The 18,580-nt window shown below is 41.7% G+C and overlaps 1 protein-coding gene across 12 annotated transcripts in view; it reads left to right on the plus strand.

Annotated features, from left to right (window-relative positions):
• The window catches only part of APBB2 (amyloid beta precursor protein binding family B member 2), a 454,628-nt gene extending 449,254 nt beyond the window's left edge, over positions 1–5,374 (plus strand). For all 12 annotated transcript variants that reach the window (XM_069744548.1, XM_069744549.1, XM_069744546.1 and 9 more), the window contains 2 exons: positions 1,265–1,441; positions 4,984–5,374. In XM_069744548.1, coding sequence (XP_069600649.1) covers positions 1,265–1,441; positions 4,984–5,151 — 345 coding nt within the window. In that variant the 3' untranslated portion in view covers positions 5,152–5,374. The remainder of the gene's footprint in view (positions 1–1,264; positions 1,442–4,983) is intronic.
• Positions 5,375–18,580: the final 13,206 nt, after the last annotated feature.

Genomic DNA, 18,580 nt, shown 5'->3' on the forward strand with positions numbered 1-18,580 from the left:
AAAAAACACCAAAAATAGAGGTATCACCGCAGTGTTGCAAGGTAACGTTTCAACCCTCTGGGTCTGCTCAAACCTTACTTCTAACAGTAGATACGGAGAGGAGGGCACAAATCCCTGGAGAGGTGCAGGAGTCCCGATAGGGGCTATCACTTGGCAGCTTCTGGTGTCTGCGGTGGTGGTCACCGCAGACACCAGAAGCTGCCAAGTGATAGCCCCTAACGCAGGGGTGTCAAACTGCATTCCTCGAGGGCTGCAACCAGGTCATGTTTTCAGGATTTCCTTGTACTGCACAGGTGATAATTTAATCACCTACACACATAATGATTGCAGCACCTTGTGCAATGCTAAGGAAATCTTGAAAAGACGCATGGTTTGCGGCCCTCGAGAAATGCAGTTTGACACCCCTGCCCTAACGGGACTCCTGCACCCCTCCAGGGATTTGTGCCCTCCTCTCCGTATCTACTTTTAGAAGTAAGGTTTGAGAAAGACCCAGAGGGTCGAAACGTTACTTTGCAACACTGCGGTGATACCTCTATTTTTGGTGTTTTTTCAAAATAATTTAAAAAAACACGTGTTTGGCCAATAATATTCTGAAGACATCTTTCTTGAGTGCGACTGTTGATGTTCATGACTACGTTCGACAAAGCTTAACCTGAATCTATAGGGGGAGAATGGAGGTAATGTTCGAAAGATGAAGCTGCCAGCAGAATGAGTGTTTGGTTGACAGCTTTTGAAGGCCAATTTTATAAAAAGCCTAGCCAATTATTCATGATTAGTGGCAGGGGGTTCTGTTAATTTTGTCTCCGAGAATAATTTATTTGTACTATGGAAATGAGAATTTTTGTCACTTATGTTTTGTAATGTTTTCCTTTAGTGAAGCAAGCTGAAGTCCTGTGACACCATTAGGTGCTTAGTAGGAGAAGCAAATCTAAAGCTAAGTTTCATAAAGCCTTATGGCAAAGCCTTTTCTGGGTTTTACCCATTTGTCATTTCTTATAACAAAATGGTACCTCAGAATACTAGAATAATAAAATGTCCAGAACGATAGAGCTGTATAATATCCAATGCATTATTTTATGCGTTGTTTCATTATAATATTTAACGAATTTCCCATGTAGCAGTGCTATAAATTGCTTAATTAATGATGCCCAATAGGGGAGGCAGCAATGATAATTATACTCCTGGATGGTACTAATGATAGTCATGTGCACTGAGATGTACCATAACTGCAAGCTGAGAAATGTCATCTGTTCCTTCCCGGCAGGATGAAGAAGTCTTATTAGAATGTCGGGTGCGTTTCCTATCGTTCATGGGTGTTGGTAAAGATATCCATACATTTGCTTTCATTATGGACACAGGCAATCAGCATTTTGAGACTCATGTCTTCTGGTGTGAGCCCAATGCAGGAAGCGTTTCTGAAGCTGTCCAAGCTGCATGCATGGTAAGGAGGCTTTGCAAGAAATGGCATCTTGTGTGATGGAATAGCTGTCAGTATTAGACTGGTGAAGATCTAATTTACGGTACTTGAATGGTATTAATCTGCAATATGTAGCATAGACGCGACATGTGCACTATGAACCGGTGTAAAACTGGCCATATACAATAGATAGTGGTCTACTGATTGTTCGTCCCACCACCCCCATACACAGGAAGGCTCGGCTTGACCAAGTGGTCCTTTGTTCTCTATAAGCACTGGTCTAAAGGCCCCGTCACACATAGCGACGCTTGAGCGATTCCGACAACGATACGATCTGTCAGGGATCGCTCAAGCGTCGCTATGTGGTCGCTGGTGAGATGTCACACAGTGCGATCTCCCCAACGACGCAGCAGCGATGCGGCGAACTGTAGCGACCTGTAGCGACCTGTAGAACGATGCTATTTCATGATGATTCAATGGGACGTCCTGTCAGCGAGGTCGTTGGTAAGGTGTCAAACACAGCGATGTGTGCTACCCAGCGGGACCTCAACGATCAAAAAATGGCCCAGGCCATTCCGACACGACCAGCTATCTCACAGCAGGGGCCTGATCGCTGCTACGTGTCACACATAGCGAGATCGCTACTGAGATCGCTGTTGCGTCACAAAACTTGTGACTCAGCAGCGATCTCGCTAGCGATCTCGCTGTGTGTGACGGGGGCTTAAGCACAGTGACCCCTTGAAACATTTAATTGGCAGGGGTGTTGAAACGTATCAGTTACTATGAGTGAATAAGAAACAGAGAGTTTACTAACGTAGAATGTATGTATACAGCTCTGGCAAAAATGAAGAAATGAAAAAAACTGCACAGTTTTACAAAAATCAACTTCTCTACAAATGTCTGACAGCCATCCCATTCCAGTGTCAGTTGAATTCCAACCAGTGTACACCTCATTCTACTTAATGTGCTTCTGATTAGGCGATCACCTGAACCAAATCTTTTTTTAACAAAGGAAAGTATAAATAACACTGCTGTGGTGTTCACAATCCTCTTGCAATAGGACAAGCTGGATGTCAAAGCAAGTGCTAGTAATATCCCCAAAGTAATAGGAATGAAAAAATAACTTTTATCCATGCAAAGGAGTTGAAAAGAAAAGTCTTGAGTGAGGAAAAGGGCTCAATTCTGGCTTTACTAGCAAAGGGACACAGAAATGTTAAGGATGGAGGCAACATGACACTCACTAAGACGGCAGTCCATTACAACAAGGTCAAGCAGCAGACATTGGGGACAACAAAGCTACAGACCGGCAGAGGGCGAAAACGAATCTCTACTGACCTGGATGACCGTCAGCTTATTTGAATGTCACTCAGCAACCGCAGGATGACATCAAGTGAACTACAAAAGGAATGGCAAATGGCAGCTGGGATGAAGTGCACGGCAAGAACAGTTCGTAACAGGCTCCTAGAGGCAGGACTCAAGTCATGTAAAGCTAGAAAAAAGCCTTTCATCAATGAAAAGCAAAGGAGAGCCAGGCTGAAGTTTACCAAAGACCATAAGGATTGGACCATAGAGGACTAGAGTAAGGTAATCTTCTCTGATGAGTCTAATTTTCAGCTTTGCCCAACACCTGGTCGTCTAATGGTTAGACGGAGACCTGGAGAGGCGTACAAGCCACAGTGTCTTGCACCCACTTTGAAATTTGGTGGAGGATCGGTGATGATCTGGGGATGCTTCAGCAAAGCTGGAATTCAGAAGGTTAATCTTTGTGAATGACATATGAATCAAGCCGCATACAAGGTTAAACTGGAAAAACAGTTGATTCCTTCTGCTCAGGCAATGTTCCCCAACTCTGAGGACTGTTTTTTTCCAGCAGGACAATGCACCATGCCACACTGCTAGGTCAATCAAGGTGTGGATGAAGGACCACCACATCAAATCCCTGTCATGGGCAGCCCAATCTTCAGACCTGAACCTCATTGAAAACCTCTGGAATGTAATCAAGAGGATGATGGATAGTCACAAGCCATCAAACAAAGAAGAACTGCTTACATTTTTGTACCAGGAGTGGCATAAAGTCACCCAAAAGCAGTGTGAAAGACTGGTGGAAAGCATGCGAAGACGCAGGAAAGCTGTGATTAAAAATCATGGTTATTCCACAAATATTGATTTCTGAACTCTTCCTGAGTTAAAACATTGGTATTGTTGTTTCTAAATGATTATGAACTTGTTTTTTTTGCATTATTTGAGGTCTGTAAGCATTGCATTTTTTGTTTATTTTGACCATTCTCATTTTCAGAAAATAAATACAAAATGTATCGCTTGGAACTTCGGAGACATGTTGTCAGTAGTTTCTAGAATAAAAGAACAATTTACATTTTACTCAAAAATATACCTATAAAGAGAAAAATCAGACAATTTGAAAATTTTGCATTTGTCTCTTAATTTTTGCCAGAGCTGTATATTAGAGACTTGTTATATCAAAAAAGGTACAAAATTATTTTTAATAGTCCATAAATACACATAATCAAGACAATAATGATGTGAGCAAATCCATACACCAAATTACACATAGTACAGGTGGGCAGCAGTACAACCATGGAGCAACGGAGGGCATACAATGTAAGGGAACAAGTAGGGAGACCCCCAAAAACCCGCGTCAAAATTTATATCACAATATACTGTATATTGTTAAAGCAAAAAATTGGGGTAACACCACAACATGTTCCTACGATGGGAAAAGAGGTAGTATCATGTGGTTTGGCAAACTGCAATCCTTTTGATCATAGCCTAAACCAATATATAGGTGTGGGAATATTACCAGGCACATTATCTTCCCATAACAATTAGAAAACACTGCATGTGCATATAAAGGAATGGTAAAAGAGCCTCTTACCCATGTGTAATATGCCAGACCGAATCCCCGACGCGCGTTTCGCTATTGCTTCTTCGGGGGCAGTCGAAAAAGATGGTAGCCTAGGGTATGCCATTACGGTGCACTGTTAAAGTTCAGCCTGTGGCTGAACTTATTAGCAGACAATGACTTTTGCTGTATAGTGTATAGTATATACAGTATAGCATAAGCAATCAGACAATCGCAGTATCAAGTCCTCTAAAAAAAACCAAATGAAAACATTTAAAAAAAAGCTTTTAAAATTTTGAAAGATCTAAAACATTCAAATCACCCACATTTCCCACATTAAAAACAAAGAAAAAATTTTAAAAATACACATATGTGATATCGCTGTGATCATAAAAGTCCAATTTAGGAAAGTATAAAATTATTTAACCAGATTTACAAACACCGTAAAGAGAAAAAAATAAACCTAGAATTTTGAGGGGTTTTTGGCTTGCAGCAACAGTGCAAAAAAAAAAAGGGGGAGGGAAAAAAAACAAAAAGAAAATAAAACGGGAAATTACTATGTTGGGAATGGGAGCAAAAACCCTTTAACAAGCCCTTTAACACTATTTCGATAAATGTATGTCAGGTATAAGGTTGTATCTGGAATATTGGGGCAGACATTGGATGTCTTTCTTTACTAACGTAAGGACTCTTGTGTTTTTCCCAGTTGCGGTATCAGAAGTGCCTGGTCGCCAGGCCTCCTTCCCAGAAGCCACAGCCACCGCCACCTCCTCCAGACTCTGTGACAAGAAGAGTCACGACCAGTGTAAAACGTGGCGTTTTATCCCTGATTGACACTTTGAAACAGAAACGCCCTGTGGCCGACATGCCATAGCTTCATGGTGGTAGAAGAATAAAGAACACTTGAATAATATGTGTCTCCTGAAGTAAAAGTAGCTGTATATCGGAGTGTGCCGCGGCTCAGCCTTCCATTAAGCTGCTGCTTTTCTCTTCAGAGAATCTCCCTTATCTGATGTTTGACAAGCATGTTCTCGTTCTGACACCATGGCGTACTACAAAAGAAGCATGAATATAAATATATATCTATTCATACTTTTTATTTTTCTCTCTCCTCTACGTGGTTCTTCTTACATTCATTGGATGGTCTGTTTCCGATTGTAAATATGAGAAACATTTCATGACAAGGTGACATTTTCTGCACTCTCTAAGGCTGGGTTCACATTGCGTTCCTGGCGTCCGTTAGACCGACTACGTTACACCGCGGCATAACGCGGTGTAACGTAGTCCGCTAGTGCCGCCATTGAATGCAATGTCAGACGCATCACTAGCGCACGCCCACAATGGGCGTGCGCTAGCCATGTGCCGTCATTGAGTGACGGACGCCGAGACGCGGGCTGCAGAGTTTCCGGGTCCGTCACCGCTAGCGCAGATAGAGCTAGCATATGCTCTATCTGCACTAGCGTGCTGCCATAACGGCACTTGTGTTAACAGCAGCCCGTTAACGTATGTGTTTAATGGGCTGCTATTAATGCAATGTGAACCCTGCCTAACAAATGCCATGGAGTCCATTGTTGTTAAGGATTACTAAGCATCCCTTAGCTCACTGACTCATCTCATCCTTGAGGAAGGTCACCATCATGATGTTCATCCTTGTGATCTGCACCCACAAAAGACGCTGATATGTGACCAATACGATGGCCTAGGTGTCAGTGGAGCAGATTTATGGGGTCTCTATTAATTGCGCTGCCGGCACTTAATAAATGCACAAAAACATAATTTTGTAAACTGAATGAGTCTAGTAGATGGGCTTCTCTGGGTGGTTGGAATCTAGTAGATATGCTTCCCTGGGTGGTTGGAGTCTAGTAGATGGGCTTCCCTGGTGTGGTCAGAGTCTAGTAGATGGGCTCCCTTGGGTGGTTAGAGTCTGAGAGATGGGCTTCCCTGGGGTAGTTGGAGTCTGGAAGATGGGCTTCCCTAGGGTGGTCGGGATCTAGTAGATGGGCTTCCCTGGGTTGGTCAGAGTCTAGTAGATGGGCTTCCCTTGGGTGGTTGGGATCTAGTAGATGGGCTTCCCTGGTGTGGTCGGAGTCTAGTAGATGGGCTCTCTTGGATGGAATCTAGTAGATGGGCTTCCCTGGGTTGGTCGGAGTCTAGTAGATGGGCTTCCCTTGGGTGGTCGGGATATAGTAGATGGGCTTCCCTGGTGTGGTCAGAGTCTAGTGGATGGGCTTCCCTTGGGTGGTAGAAGTCTAGTAGATTGGCTTCCCTGGTGTGGTCGGAGTCTAGTAGATGGGCTCTCTTGGATGGTTGGAGTCTAGTGGATGGGCTTCCCTTGGGTGGTCGGAGTCTAGTAGATGGGCTTCCATGGGGTGGTCAGATAATTACATACAGGATGTGGACAGCTTGTTAGTACATTAATTGCACACCACCTCATGCTGAACTGCATTATAGAGACCATATCTTCTAATATTAGCGGGCAGCTCTCCTCTATATTAGTCCATACCGGTGCTAAAGGCACAGGTCACATACACTCTCAACATAGCACACTGCTTATATAGTCTGGCAGCTGAACAGTCAATCTTAACTTGTGGAGCCCGTACATAGTCCTCATTGCTCTGTCTACATCACTCCATATTTCTGTATAGGCCATGCAATGTGCTCAACCATTTTAGGACTGTAAATTCATAGATCTTATGCAAAGGAACTATATATGGTGCCCAAGGAATGAGCAGGCTACAAAAAACAGCCGTGTACAGAAAAAGTTGAGATATCCTAAATGATGTCCATCCTTTAACATTGTATATTATTTTTCAATATGTCCTTAATTTATCTTTACTGCTGTCAGAGCTCCCTCATTCTAACACAGAACTCCAAATTATCTGCATAGGCATAGCTAAGATACTAAACTCTACCACTAGAGGGAGCTTACAAGCAATCCGAATACTGGTTTATTATTGTGTTCTATGTAAATTCAGTATGCAGTCAGCCCCTGAGCTCCCTCCAGTGGAGGCTGCAGGAAATTAGACATGGAACACTGCAAAGGAGAAATATGTACTGGACCAAAATCTAATATCATGTTAAAAGCTAAAATGCATATATGTTACTGCATTTAGCATTTCATTGTCCTTTAAACTGATCTGTGAGCAGTTAATTGCAGTGCTCCTGTACCCTACATAGACAATTGGCTGATACTTAGTGATGTTCTTCAACAGTCTATTGGTCTTACACATGATTTGGCCTTTTCCAAGGAAAGAAAAGCTCATGTAATCATATGCAGAAATTTAATTGTAGCATCTCATTGCCAGGATAAGTAAATTCCAGTCGCAGTCACTAATTATATCAGTCATTAATTGTATTTAGGAGAATAATTTATTGGACATTCGAGTTTTCTTTCTCCTTATTTGCAATGTAACGAGTTGCCAGCTTTTGGCAGATTTGTAAATGACAAATTGACTTCCTTTCCTGCGCTCAACAGAGTGTTTCTTCATCAAATTCTGTGAGGGATAAAACATGGAAAGTGGCAAACTCTAAAAAAAATAGGAAACGCCTGCACCAAATAAAGCTTCATTATTTAATACTGTTTCATAGGGGACCATAGTCAGCAAATTGTATGGACCCTCAGTGTTAATACATGTGGCCTGAGGGTTAGTAATTTAGGAATTTGGGCTTTCTGTGCCCTCGTATCTCTTCAGATTTAGCGCGGAGATGCATTGTTTTATCTGCTATTATCTCAATGTCCATATGTTCGTCCTATACAACTTCAATCCATACTGCACTTGTACATTTCTGCTTCAGTGTCCTCCTCAGTCAGAATTCGGATTTGTCCTGACCATTTCAGAGCATTTAGACCATATTACGATTATATCTTCAAAGCTAGCAGAGAGTACGACGACCTAGTATAGCAATTACTGATGGAATTGTATCCACAAAATGCGGTGACTTACCGTCCCATCGGTCTCCCCCATTGCTTCAAGCTGCACCACAGTCACGTCAAATATACAGAAAAAAAGTGTTTAGTTATTTTTTATATTTTGTGTTTTTTATTTTTATTACCAAAAAGCAATCTGTGGCCTTTAAAAAACAAACAAACCATCAATTACATCAGAGGATGCTGTGACGCACAGGAGCGTCCACCCTTCGTCATTCTTGAACTATGTTAAGGTTCTACAATTTGTCATGACACCAATACCATACAGTCTCACACCTTCCAGTAAACACTTCATATGTTCTTCAACATGGGAGCCCATGACTCTGATGGAAGCCATCCAACAGCCGTAGGCGCCCATGTAAAGAATATGTATGGACAAGTCAAGGGAGGACACACCAGTACACCAAACTACTGTCCAAGGGGTCAATGTAAGTCACACATTGTATGAAAATAAGGTGTTTTTGGAGAGTAAAACCAATTCACCACAGTCCACCGGATCCTATGGGGAGATATAGGTTTTGACACAGTAAAGGGTCCTAATAGAGATGAGCAATTTGATTTGAGCCGCCCTGGTCTGACATCCAGCTAGGCATCCTGGGCACCTGTAGAGCTTACTAGGCCTCACAATACCATGACATTCATCTCTATGTGCCTATTAATCCCCAGATGCACACAGGATGTTGTGCGCAGAAATAATGACTGACTGCCACCGAGGACGGCAGGAGGCAGAGAACTGGCGGCCGGTTGGCACACAGAACGGGAGGAGGCAGAGAACTGCAGACCGGCTGCCACAAAGGACCGGACCTCTGACCACAGCAGCACAATTGAATTGTTCATGTCTATGTCCTAACAGTTCATAAGAAGAAATTCACTTTTAGGCGAGATACGGCCGAGTCTCGTAGGTTAAAACCAAGCTCTGGCACCGGCTCTCCGGAGCGGAGCGTGCAGCTCCATGTATTGCTATGCGGCCGCACGCTCCGCTCCGGAGTGCCGGCACCAGAGCTTGGTTTTAACCTGCGAGACTCGGCCGTATCCCAGTAGGGTCTTTTTTTATGTACAATGAACCCATTAGATCTTAAGGAGCAATGATAACTACATAATGTACAGTGAAATTAAAGACGACACAAGTTTTGTTTAGTTCTAGGGTGCTCATCATCATAATCATCTCTGGTGGGCATAAGGAACCCCAGTCTGACCCTGGTTATTCAGAATGAGTGGATGAGAGATACCTTTTAACTCGCATACACTGTACAAGTTAAGTGTGTGTGTGGTTTAAAGTGGGCATCTCAATTTATAAAAGTGGAAAAAATGTCCTTTACAACAGCTGTCCACTATTCGGACAACCCCTTCTAAATCCTTATGTTTGCCCCCAGAAAAATAATATCACTGATACTCGCCTCCGGTTCTGGCGCCATTCTAGCGGTGTGTGTACTGGCTCATCCCGAGGATCGCGTAACATTGTTATGTCACACAATCCCTGTGGCCAATCAGCGCCGGCGTCACTCTCCTCTCATAAAGATGAATAATATAAATTCAGAGAACGCGAGAGCTGTCACTGGGGGCAAACATACAGACCGAGGAGGGTTATGTCTGAGCAGTGGATAACCCTTTAAGAAACAGTTGTAGAAAATGTTCTTGGAACTGTTTCTATAAAATAAACTCCATGCAAAAATTACATGTAACCGCAGAGCTGTTGTTTTTTTATTACATTATTTTATTTTATTTTTTTCCAAGTGACATTTCCTTGCATAGAACACTCCACACCTACAGCTGTGCAGTATAAAATTACTAAAAAAAAGGCTCCTTAAAAAAAATCAAGGTGAATTCAGTCTCAGAATCAAAAAGCTACAATTTATAAATAATGCAAGTGAGTTTTTATAGTTTTGTTCTGGAAAGCCTCGATATTCCACGCTATCTCTCCTGCGCCGCCCTCACATATCTGTCCTCATCTCTCTGCAGACATAAGGTGGAACATGTAGTGATCTATGGGAAATTGCCAATCCTTTGCAGATATTTTGTTTTAAAAATAGCTTTGCATATTTTAACTTAAAGAATTATTTTGTAAAACGAATTGTAATTAAAAAGTCACTTTTTTTTACGGCCAAAAAGTATGTATGTGGTGTGTATGTATGACGAAATGCCAACGTGTTAGTAAGAGTCCATTTATCTATGCATTCTTTGTATGCAGTGGCTCTATAAACAGCCATGTTCACTATGCCTTGTATGTCGTGATTTTTTTTATTCACACGTCACAGATATTTTCTATTATTTATAAAGGAACAGCTAACATTGTCTTCTCGTCTGCCGTTTTTTTTTTTTTTGCCGCATCATATAAACTCTTTATCACTGCATTCAGTGATATGTCTGTAGATTCAGCATGAGCACCTTATACACACAGCATTGCCATGTGCCCTGACCCTTTACACCCGATTCATCACAGCCTTTGTGATTATTTTGTGTCGATTTTCTTTTTTTTTTTTGCGCCTTTTTTTTTGTTTGCACCCAATTATTTGCAACTTTTTTTTAAATCCATTTTATTTGCGCTCGCCTGTTTTTTTTTTTTTTCTCATTGTTTCATATTTTGGGGGCACTGTGTAGCAATAAAAGAGATTTTCAACTAATTGATCAATTTCAACTTTTTTGAAGTTATAACATTTTGGCTCAGCCCCACTCCATTTCCTCCCACCTGGTGTATTTGAGAGTACGATAAACTTTTTTACGACTTTTGGCATCAGTGTGTAATTTGCAAGCCACAATCACAAAAACAGTTGAAGGCAGGAAGAAAAAACATTTTTTTTTACTTTTTGCCAAATTCATGAATCGCATGCACCATTTTGATTAATTTGGCGCCAAAAAACGCGACAACAAATACCACAAGATTAAAAAGAAAAGGCACTTAAGCATATAATGAAACTGCTGGATCGGGGCCATAGTTGCCAATAATACTGAATTTGATAGAACTATTCAGATTTTTCATAAATCCTGGCAAATTCAGGGCTTTTTTTCATGTCAAAAGTGGTGAGGAGAATGTAAAAGGAGTGGTCCGGCTTAGGCATCTCTAAGTGGGAATGGAGTGGGTACTCTCAGGGGTTCTTACTTTTCCATCAAACATGTTGGTAAGTTTTTAAACTGTGTCTTTAGTACAAACCTATAGGCTTCCCTATGCTGCCATATATGACTCCAGCAATGCTTCTTTAGAAATTTCCCAACATAATTCTGCATGACACAATTTTATAATTTGAGGCATATGGATGATTGGCCCGTAGATTTCCTTACAATCCAAATCTGTAAAAAATACATATGAGATCTAAAGCAAAAATTCAAAATGCCAAATTAGCAGGATGTTATACTGATACTCGCAGCCCACACTGATAGTGATTCTGCCGCTAAGCAGGCCCCTACGGCCGGGGTCACACTTGCCAGTTTCTCACATCACACTCGCAAGTGTGACCCCGGCCTACCTGGCAGCCTACAGTGATCCGGTCTCTTCACAGACTGTACGGGTAGAGGAACTGTTATACTGACCATGTATAGGCCAAGGTCACACAGCCACCCAAGAGAATCAAGTGGATTCAAATCACACTCTGTTCAAACTGTGATCACAGGATCCTCAGATTCTCTCGAATGAGGAGAAGATGGAGAAAAGATTTCTCCATCTTCTCTATTCCATGGAAATTGGACTGCCCTCAGATGTTATCCAAGTGCAGTCCAATGTTTTCTATGGACTCGTTGACTTGGATGGCCGAGTGCACTCTGAATATCGAATCAAACTTGGACATGCTGTTTTTCCCGGTTGTTGGAGAAAAAAATCTTACATGTGCACAACCGCATAACATTGGACTTGTCAGATCGCACTCAGACCAAAAGCACATTCATGTGCACCCATAGTCGGCTTATGATGAGGGCAATCTGGGATACCGTCCATGGCCCAATTGTCCTCATCATGATGTTTTGTAGGCCACAATCGGCCTTCCCCAAGCATAAACTCCAAGCAGACAGCCCCCTCAAGCATTAACCCCCACCAGACAGCCCCTGAAGCATAAACCTCCACCAGAGATCCCTCTAGCATATATCCCACTACACAGGCCCCCCAAAGCATAAACCCCACCAGACAGCCCCCAGGCATAACTTCTCCACCCCAATCCCACAAGACAGCCCCCAAATCATAAACACCATCACAAAGGGTGCCCAGAATTAACCCCCCAAATTTCACCACACAGCCCCCTAGTATCAAGCCCCCTCAACCAAAAAAACCCCACCAAACCAGCAATTTAAGAAAGTAAAAAAAACTCCAGTTTTTCACTTTGAGAACGCTAACCTCGCTCAACTGCAACTTTGGCTTCTCACCAGTGCAGGCCAGGCCACAAACGAATAGCGTGCTACCGGAGACAATTGTGTCCACAAGTTAAAGGCGTGCCTTGCGCCTTGCTAAATCAGAGATAAGTTCACACTTGGCGGGTTTTGGTGCGGTTTTTTCTGCGTTTTTCAGGATCCCAAAGTTCAGTTTTACTTTCACCACAGAAGCATTAACACAGGTCACCAATACAAGACATAGGTTCATGAAAAAATACACATACAAATGTAAAAGCTGAGGGAGATGAATTGGTCTGGAATAATTTACCTAAGACACTGGAAGTGCATTCATTTTAAACACAAAACTGAGCTTGGATTAAGTTTGTAAACATGCAGCACACAAATCATGTTCACATTGGCCATAAAGAATACAAAAAACAAAATGAGCAAAAACCCTGCTGTAACTAAATAAGCAAGAAGCAAAAGTGCATTTAAATAACACAGGGTTCTTAGTAATACTGTTTTTGATCAAAAATAGCATAAAGGCCATCCCACCGGACATTAAAGGTACCGTTACACTAAACGACTTACCAACGATCACGACCAGCGATATGACCTGGCCGTGATCGTTGGTAAGTCATTGTGTGGTCGCTGGGGAGCTGTCACACAGACAGCTCTCTCCAGCGACCAACTATCAGGGGAACGACTACGGCATCGTTGAAACTGTCTTCAACGATGCCGAAGTCCCCGGGTAACCCCGGGCAGGGCCGCGCTTAGTAACCCGATATTTACCCTGGTTACCATTGTAAAAGTAAAAAAAAAAACACTACATACTCACATTCCGATGTCTGTCACGTCCCCCACCGTCAGCTTCCCGCACTGACTGTGCCCTGCGCTTAGTAACCCGATATTTACCCTGGTTACCAGTGAACACATCGCTGGATCGGCGTCACACACGCCGATCCAACGATGACAGCGGGTGATCAGCGACCAAAAAAAGGTCCTGATCATTCCCCAGCGACCAACGATCTCCCAGCAGGGGCCTGATCGTTGGTCGCTGTCACACATAACGAGATCGTTAGCGTGATCGTTGCTACGTCACAAAAAGCATGATGTTGCAACGATATCGTTAACAAAATCGTTATGTGTGAAGGTACCTTAAGTTTGTAGGACACAGTTTCACACTTTGGACTGCCATTGTGTTGCTCACGCATTGTGCACCCTCACACCTTCGTCAGCCATAAGCATTGTTTAATCTCACACCTTTGTGGACCAATGTTTTACACATCACCAATTTAATTAATCTGTACTAATCCACACTAACATCCATAGGTGACCAAGACAAGATGGCTGGAAAAATCACAAAAATAAATGGGTTTCATATACTGCTGTAGTTGCTTTTTTTTCATTACCCATTCCTTTCAATGGGTGAAAAATGCTGACAGAAGTGACATGTTCTATGTCCAAAAAACCATGCAAAGCACAAAATACTGATGACAAAATATCCAATGTGTGTGCATGAGATTTCTGAAATCTCAAAGACTTTGCTGGTACTATAAAAACACAGCTGAAAATTTGCAGAAAAAAAGGCAGAAAAAAAACCCTAGTGTGAACTTAGCCTATGAACCAGCAACAAAAAGAATCAGTTGCGATTCCATGCTCTCCTTTCTATATAGTCACTTTTGCGTCTTCCCCGCCCAGGAGCTGTGGTGTGATCAGACCATGTTCCTGCACGGTCAGACACGGCCATTACACAGTACACAGCAGGGGCACATGTATACAATTATCTCAGCACAGGAATATTTTATTTAACCACATCCAATTGTGGAAATTATTATTATTCCAAGATCTATTGATTAAAATCAACTTTGTTTATGGGAAAATCCCTTTAAGGCCTCGCTCACAGTAGTGTATAACTCGGACGAGCGCAATCCCATTAAAAATAAGGATTGCACTCGGACCAATGTTATTCAAAGAGGCCGTGCAGATCTGCGCATTTTTTCTCAGCTGTATTCAGCATGCTGCGATTTCTCTCCGAAATCTGATGGGCGTGAGAAAACATTGGAGGGCACACGGACCATCAGGTGTCCGATCTTTATGGATACGTTACAATTTTGTAGCATAGGACACTGTAAAAGATTAATAGCTGCTGAGTAAAAAAACGGACTGTGCACAGATAACAAGTGAGGAAAAATCGTACCACATTTCTAGATGAAATTTGTCCGATTTTTTTTTTTATACACAATTGTGATCGAACCCTAATTTTGTATCTATGCACCTAAATTAGGTATAGACTAACAAAAATGTCTATATTTCTTTTTTTGGTGGTGGGCAAGGTGAGCGGTGGGCTTAGAAAAGGTGTTAAATCCACAAATGGTGAATCGGGCCTTTGTGTTTTGTCAGTCACTTTCTTTTTTTATCTTGTGGCATTCCCTGACATTTTTAGTGCCAAATTCATTAAAATTGTGCACAATTTCATGAATATTGAGATCAGGAAAAAAAAGGTATTTTTTTCCATCTTTAACCATTTTGCGTTTTTTCAGAGCAAAAACTCACATTTTTCCAAATGTCACAAAAATTGCTCAAAAGCGTCTATTTTACATAAAATTACTCCAGGGGAAACGGAAGCACGTTTGTGGAAAATGTGGCAACTTCTTGAAAAGTCACAATTAATGAAACAGGTGAAATCTGGAAATCCAAAACCACAACGACACTGGTGAACAAAAGCAAACGCGTATAAAATGGACTTTCAAGAAGGCACAACTCAAAAGAATAATTTGGTGCAAACAAAAAGACTTAAAATACCAAAAACAATGCAATAATGAATCGAGGGAAGACTTACAGGGGTTATTTTTCCCCAGAAAATGGTTTCTTGTTGAGAATATGTGAAATAAATGAACTTATGAATTTGTTATTGATTAAATCTGTTCAGGCCACCCTATTTTAAACACCCCCTTTTTTTTATCACATATTATAACTTCCATGTTCGTTCTAACAAATGAAGGGGCGTCCTGTTAGAAACCATAGAACAGGAATTAGATTGATGGAAGGCCAAGTTTTGTGGCCCATGATGGATGCCGTTCTGGAAATTCATAGTAATTACATCAGTCTCATCAGGTCTAAGTGAGCTGTTTAATAATGTATAAAGTTTGTATTGGGAAACTTAGTGACAGATCCACTTTAAGATTATATGTGATGCAGCCCACGGCACAGAATACCTATATATGTGAATTATAATATATTGATCATTACAACCACATTTGATATTTATGATTGTAAAGATCATCATTTTTAAATTTAAAAAAAAATTATAGTCATATCCATTTTTTAGTGGACAGTGGTAAAAAGTCTCTTAGTTAGCAATCCTGAGAGAGTGCGAGCCTGATCACCTCTTCATTAGTGTCCTCCCCATCGCTGCTGTCTACCAGAGGAAGAAAGGTGGCAGCAATTCCATATTTTAGCATTTGGTGGAATCCAGGCATTTGGGATCGAACATTTCTCACTTATGTTGTATGTAAATGTTAATGATGGGAAGACTGTAAAAGGTACCAAAGCTAGGCCACTGCTTACTAGGCCCAAGGAGGCGGAAAACAAACCCATAACCGCTGGTCTTCTGGCATCAACATCTGGCGGGGTGTCACATGATGGCTGCAGTCGATCAGTGTCCGCTCATCGGCTGCATTAGTCACATTATCAGAGTGCAAAAAAACATGAAAATGGACTATATATGGTTTATGTCCAATCTAATTAGTATTAATTCCATAAATTGTGTAATTTACCCCTGACTGGTCAATCAGTGGTATATAATGGATGCAGGTTCATACTTCTTTATCAAAGCAGTTGCACAACTTGTCATTTGTGAAGGCCCACTATGGAGGCCCGGAGAGCGGTGGGCACTCGTCCCACACCGATCTACATTACAGCGGGGTAGGAGACCTTCCATACACACAGTATTATGGATGTTATACAATAGACATGTAACCACGATGTGTCCCATCTGCTTCTAGTCAGGCGAAGATCAATATGTGGCCTTTATCTCTAGGCGGCTGTATCCATAACATTGTATTAGAGGATTTCTGTGAAAACAATATTCCTCCTCCAATGTCGGCTGTAATTGAAAGCTGCAATGTTAAAGCAAAGGAAACTCTGAATTAGACTTTAATCAGGGCAGGATATTAATGGAATTCAGTCAGGGTCACATCCGTTTGGGGCTGCGGCTGTCGGGGTTCATGAAGTGAAGGGTTCCCTAATTGAAACAGATGCCGTACTTGACTGGAGGTGATGGGGGTTAATGCAAGAAGCAAAATCCACAAGGAAATGGAAAATGTATCCACAGAGAAGACCAAGTCGGAATTACAGTCAGGTCCTTGTGCTTAAAGACGCATTATAGTCTTTCCTATTCCTCGTGATTACCTGCAGAGATGTTCTACAATAAGTCATTGAAAATGGAGATTATGGAAATGTAAGTTCAAGTCTTTCGATTAATTCCAGTAAACGCTATTCTGAAATTCTTCTTGATGTGACAACGCAATTGAAAATTAAAATGTCCACACTTGTTATTTCCTGTTTTTGCCCACAAGTTATTCCGCCTAATTCTCAAAAATACGTTCATGGCAATCAGAGCTCCATTTAACTGATCCACAGCATGAACATCATCCCCACATCATAGACTCAGAGTGTTTCTCCAACCCTATTAGTTATTTTACAAGCAGGTTACAATTGTGTAAAATACCAAAATGTTTAAGACCTTACCATCCTCTGCCAATCTTTAACCAAAGCTTCTCGCCTGCAAGTCTATGTTTTCTTGGCCCCAGTAATGTCGGATTGACAATATGTGACCACTGCAAACAATTACTGGCCGTGGAAGTGACGTCAGTGGTGTTGACATATCACCGCTGCATCCAGTAATCAACGAAAGCGGTAATGACGTACTGACATGTCACATCGTAAATACTGGATGGGGTTGGATAACCTTTGAAAATGGTTTTCTCGGACTACTAGATTGATACATATTTTTTTATCAGATGGCCACTCCCGCGGAAACCATTGGATGGGCCGCAGCGTTCACTTCATTATTTTCCAGTTCCACCTCTAAACTTTAGGCAGCGACTGTGCCAGCTTTTGGAACTCACTGCGGCTCAGTTCTAGTCTAGTGATGGGAATGGAGCTGCAGGCCCATTAAAAAAAAGAATGTTTTGTTTGCCCCAAATTACCACAATACATTGATTATCCCGGTCCAGGCATTGCGGTCCGTATACGGACAGTGGAATAAAGCCTACAGTGTCTGAGACCTTATAACAGCTGTAGCTTTTTCATTTAATGTGATTTCTGTCCAGACGACTTGGAGCGTGGTAGCTCTTATAAGGGCATCTCTTATAAAAACACGCTTAAACTGATTGTCCCCTTTCAGAAAACTTTTGCCCGTCTGCTCAGTTTGCTGTGAAAACCCCCCCAAACAAACCACACTTTACTTCCACTCCTCCAGTACAGCTCTGAGTCTCCGGCGCTGCTCCAGCAATTGGGTTGATAGCACTAAAAGCCTCTGCGCTCAGTCATAGGCTATTGTGCCGTTAACTGGATGCCAATTCTGCAGCATATCACTGGAGCAGAACCGGAGACTGAGTCGGACTGGCGAGGGGGAAGTAAAAAAAAAATTGCTTTTTGGTTATTTTTTTTATATAATGACTCAAGCCAGCAGATGTTTTTTAAAAGGTGACAACCCCTTTAAGCAGTTGTGAAGCAGCTAATTGCTTTTGAGAGACTCAATGCATTAATGCTTTTTACTAAAACTATTCTGTTTGTACAGAAAGAACAATGCCCAACCAATGCAAGCAGAGTAAAGGACCCAATATAAAATTCTTACCATGTGTCATCCACTGTGTGGATTATCGAGGTTCATTGATACTTTTGATAGTTAGTTTCCTCATTTTCTCACATGATCTGATATCCCCCAATCATTCAATCATTCTGATACAATAAAGTGCTATCTGAGGTAGAAATATCAAGAGTAAAGGGGCATTTACACTGCAGATCATCATGAATGAACGTTGTTAAAAACATTTGTTTCACAATTATCTTGCCA

This window comes from Ranitomeya imitator, chromosome 1, assembly GCF_032444005.1.
Source record: "Ranitomeya imitator isolate aRanImi1 chromosome 1, aRanImi1.pri, whole genome shotgun sequence".
NCBI lineage: Eukaryota > Metazoa > Chordata > Amphibia > Anura > Dendrobatidae > Ranitomeya > Ranitomeya imitator.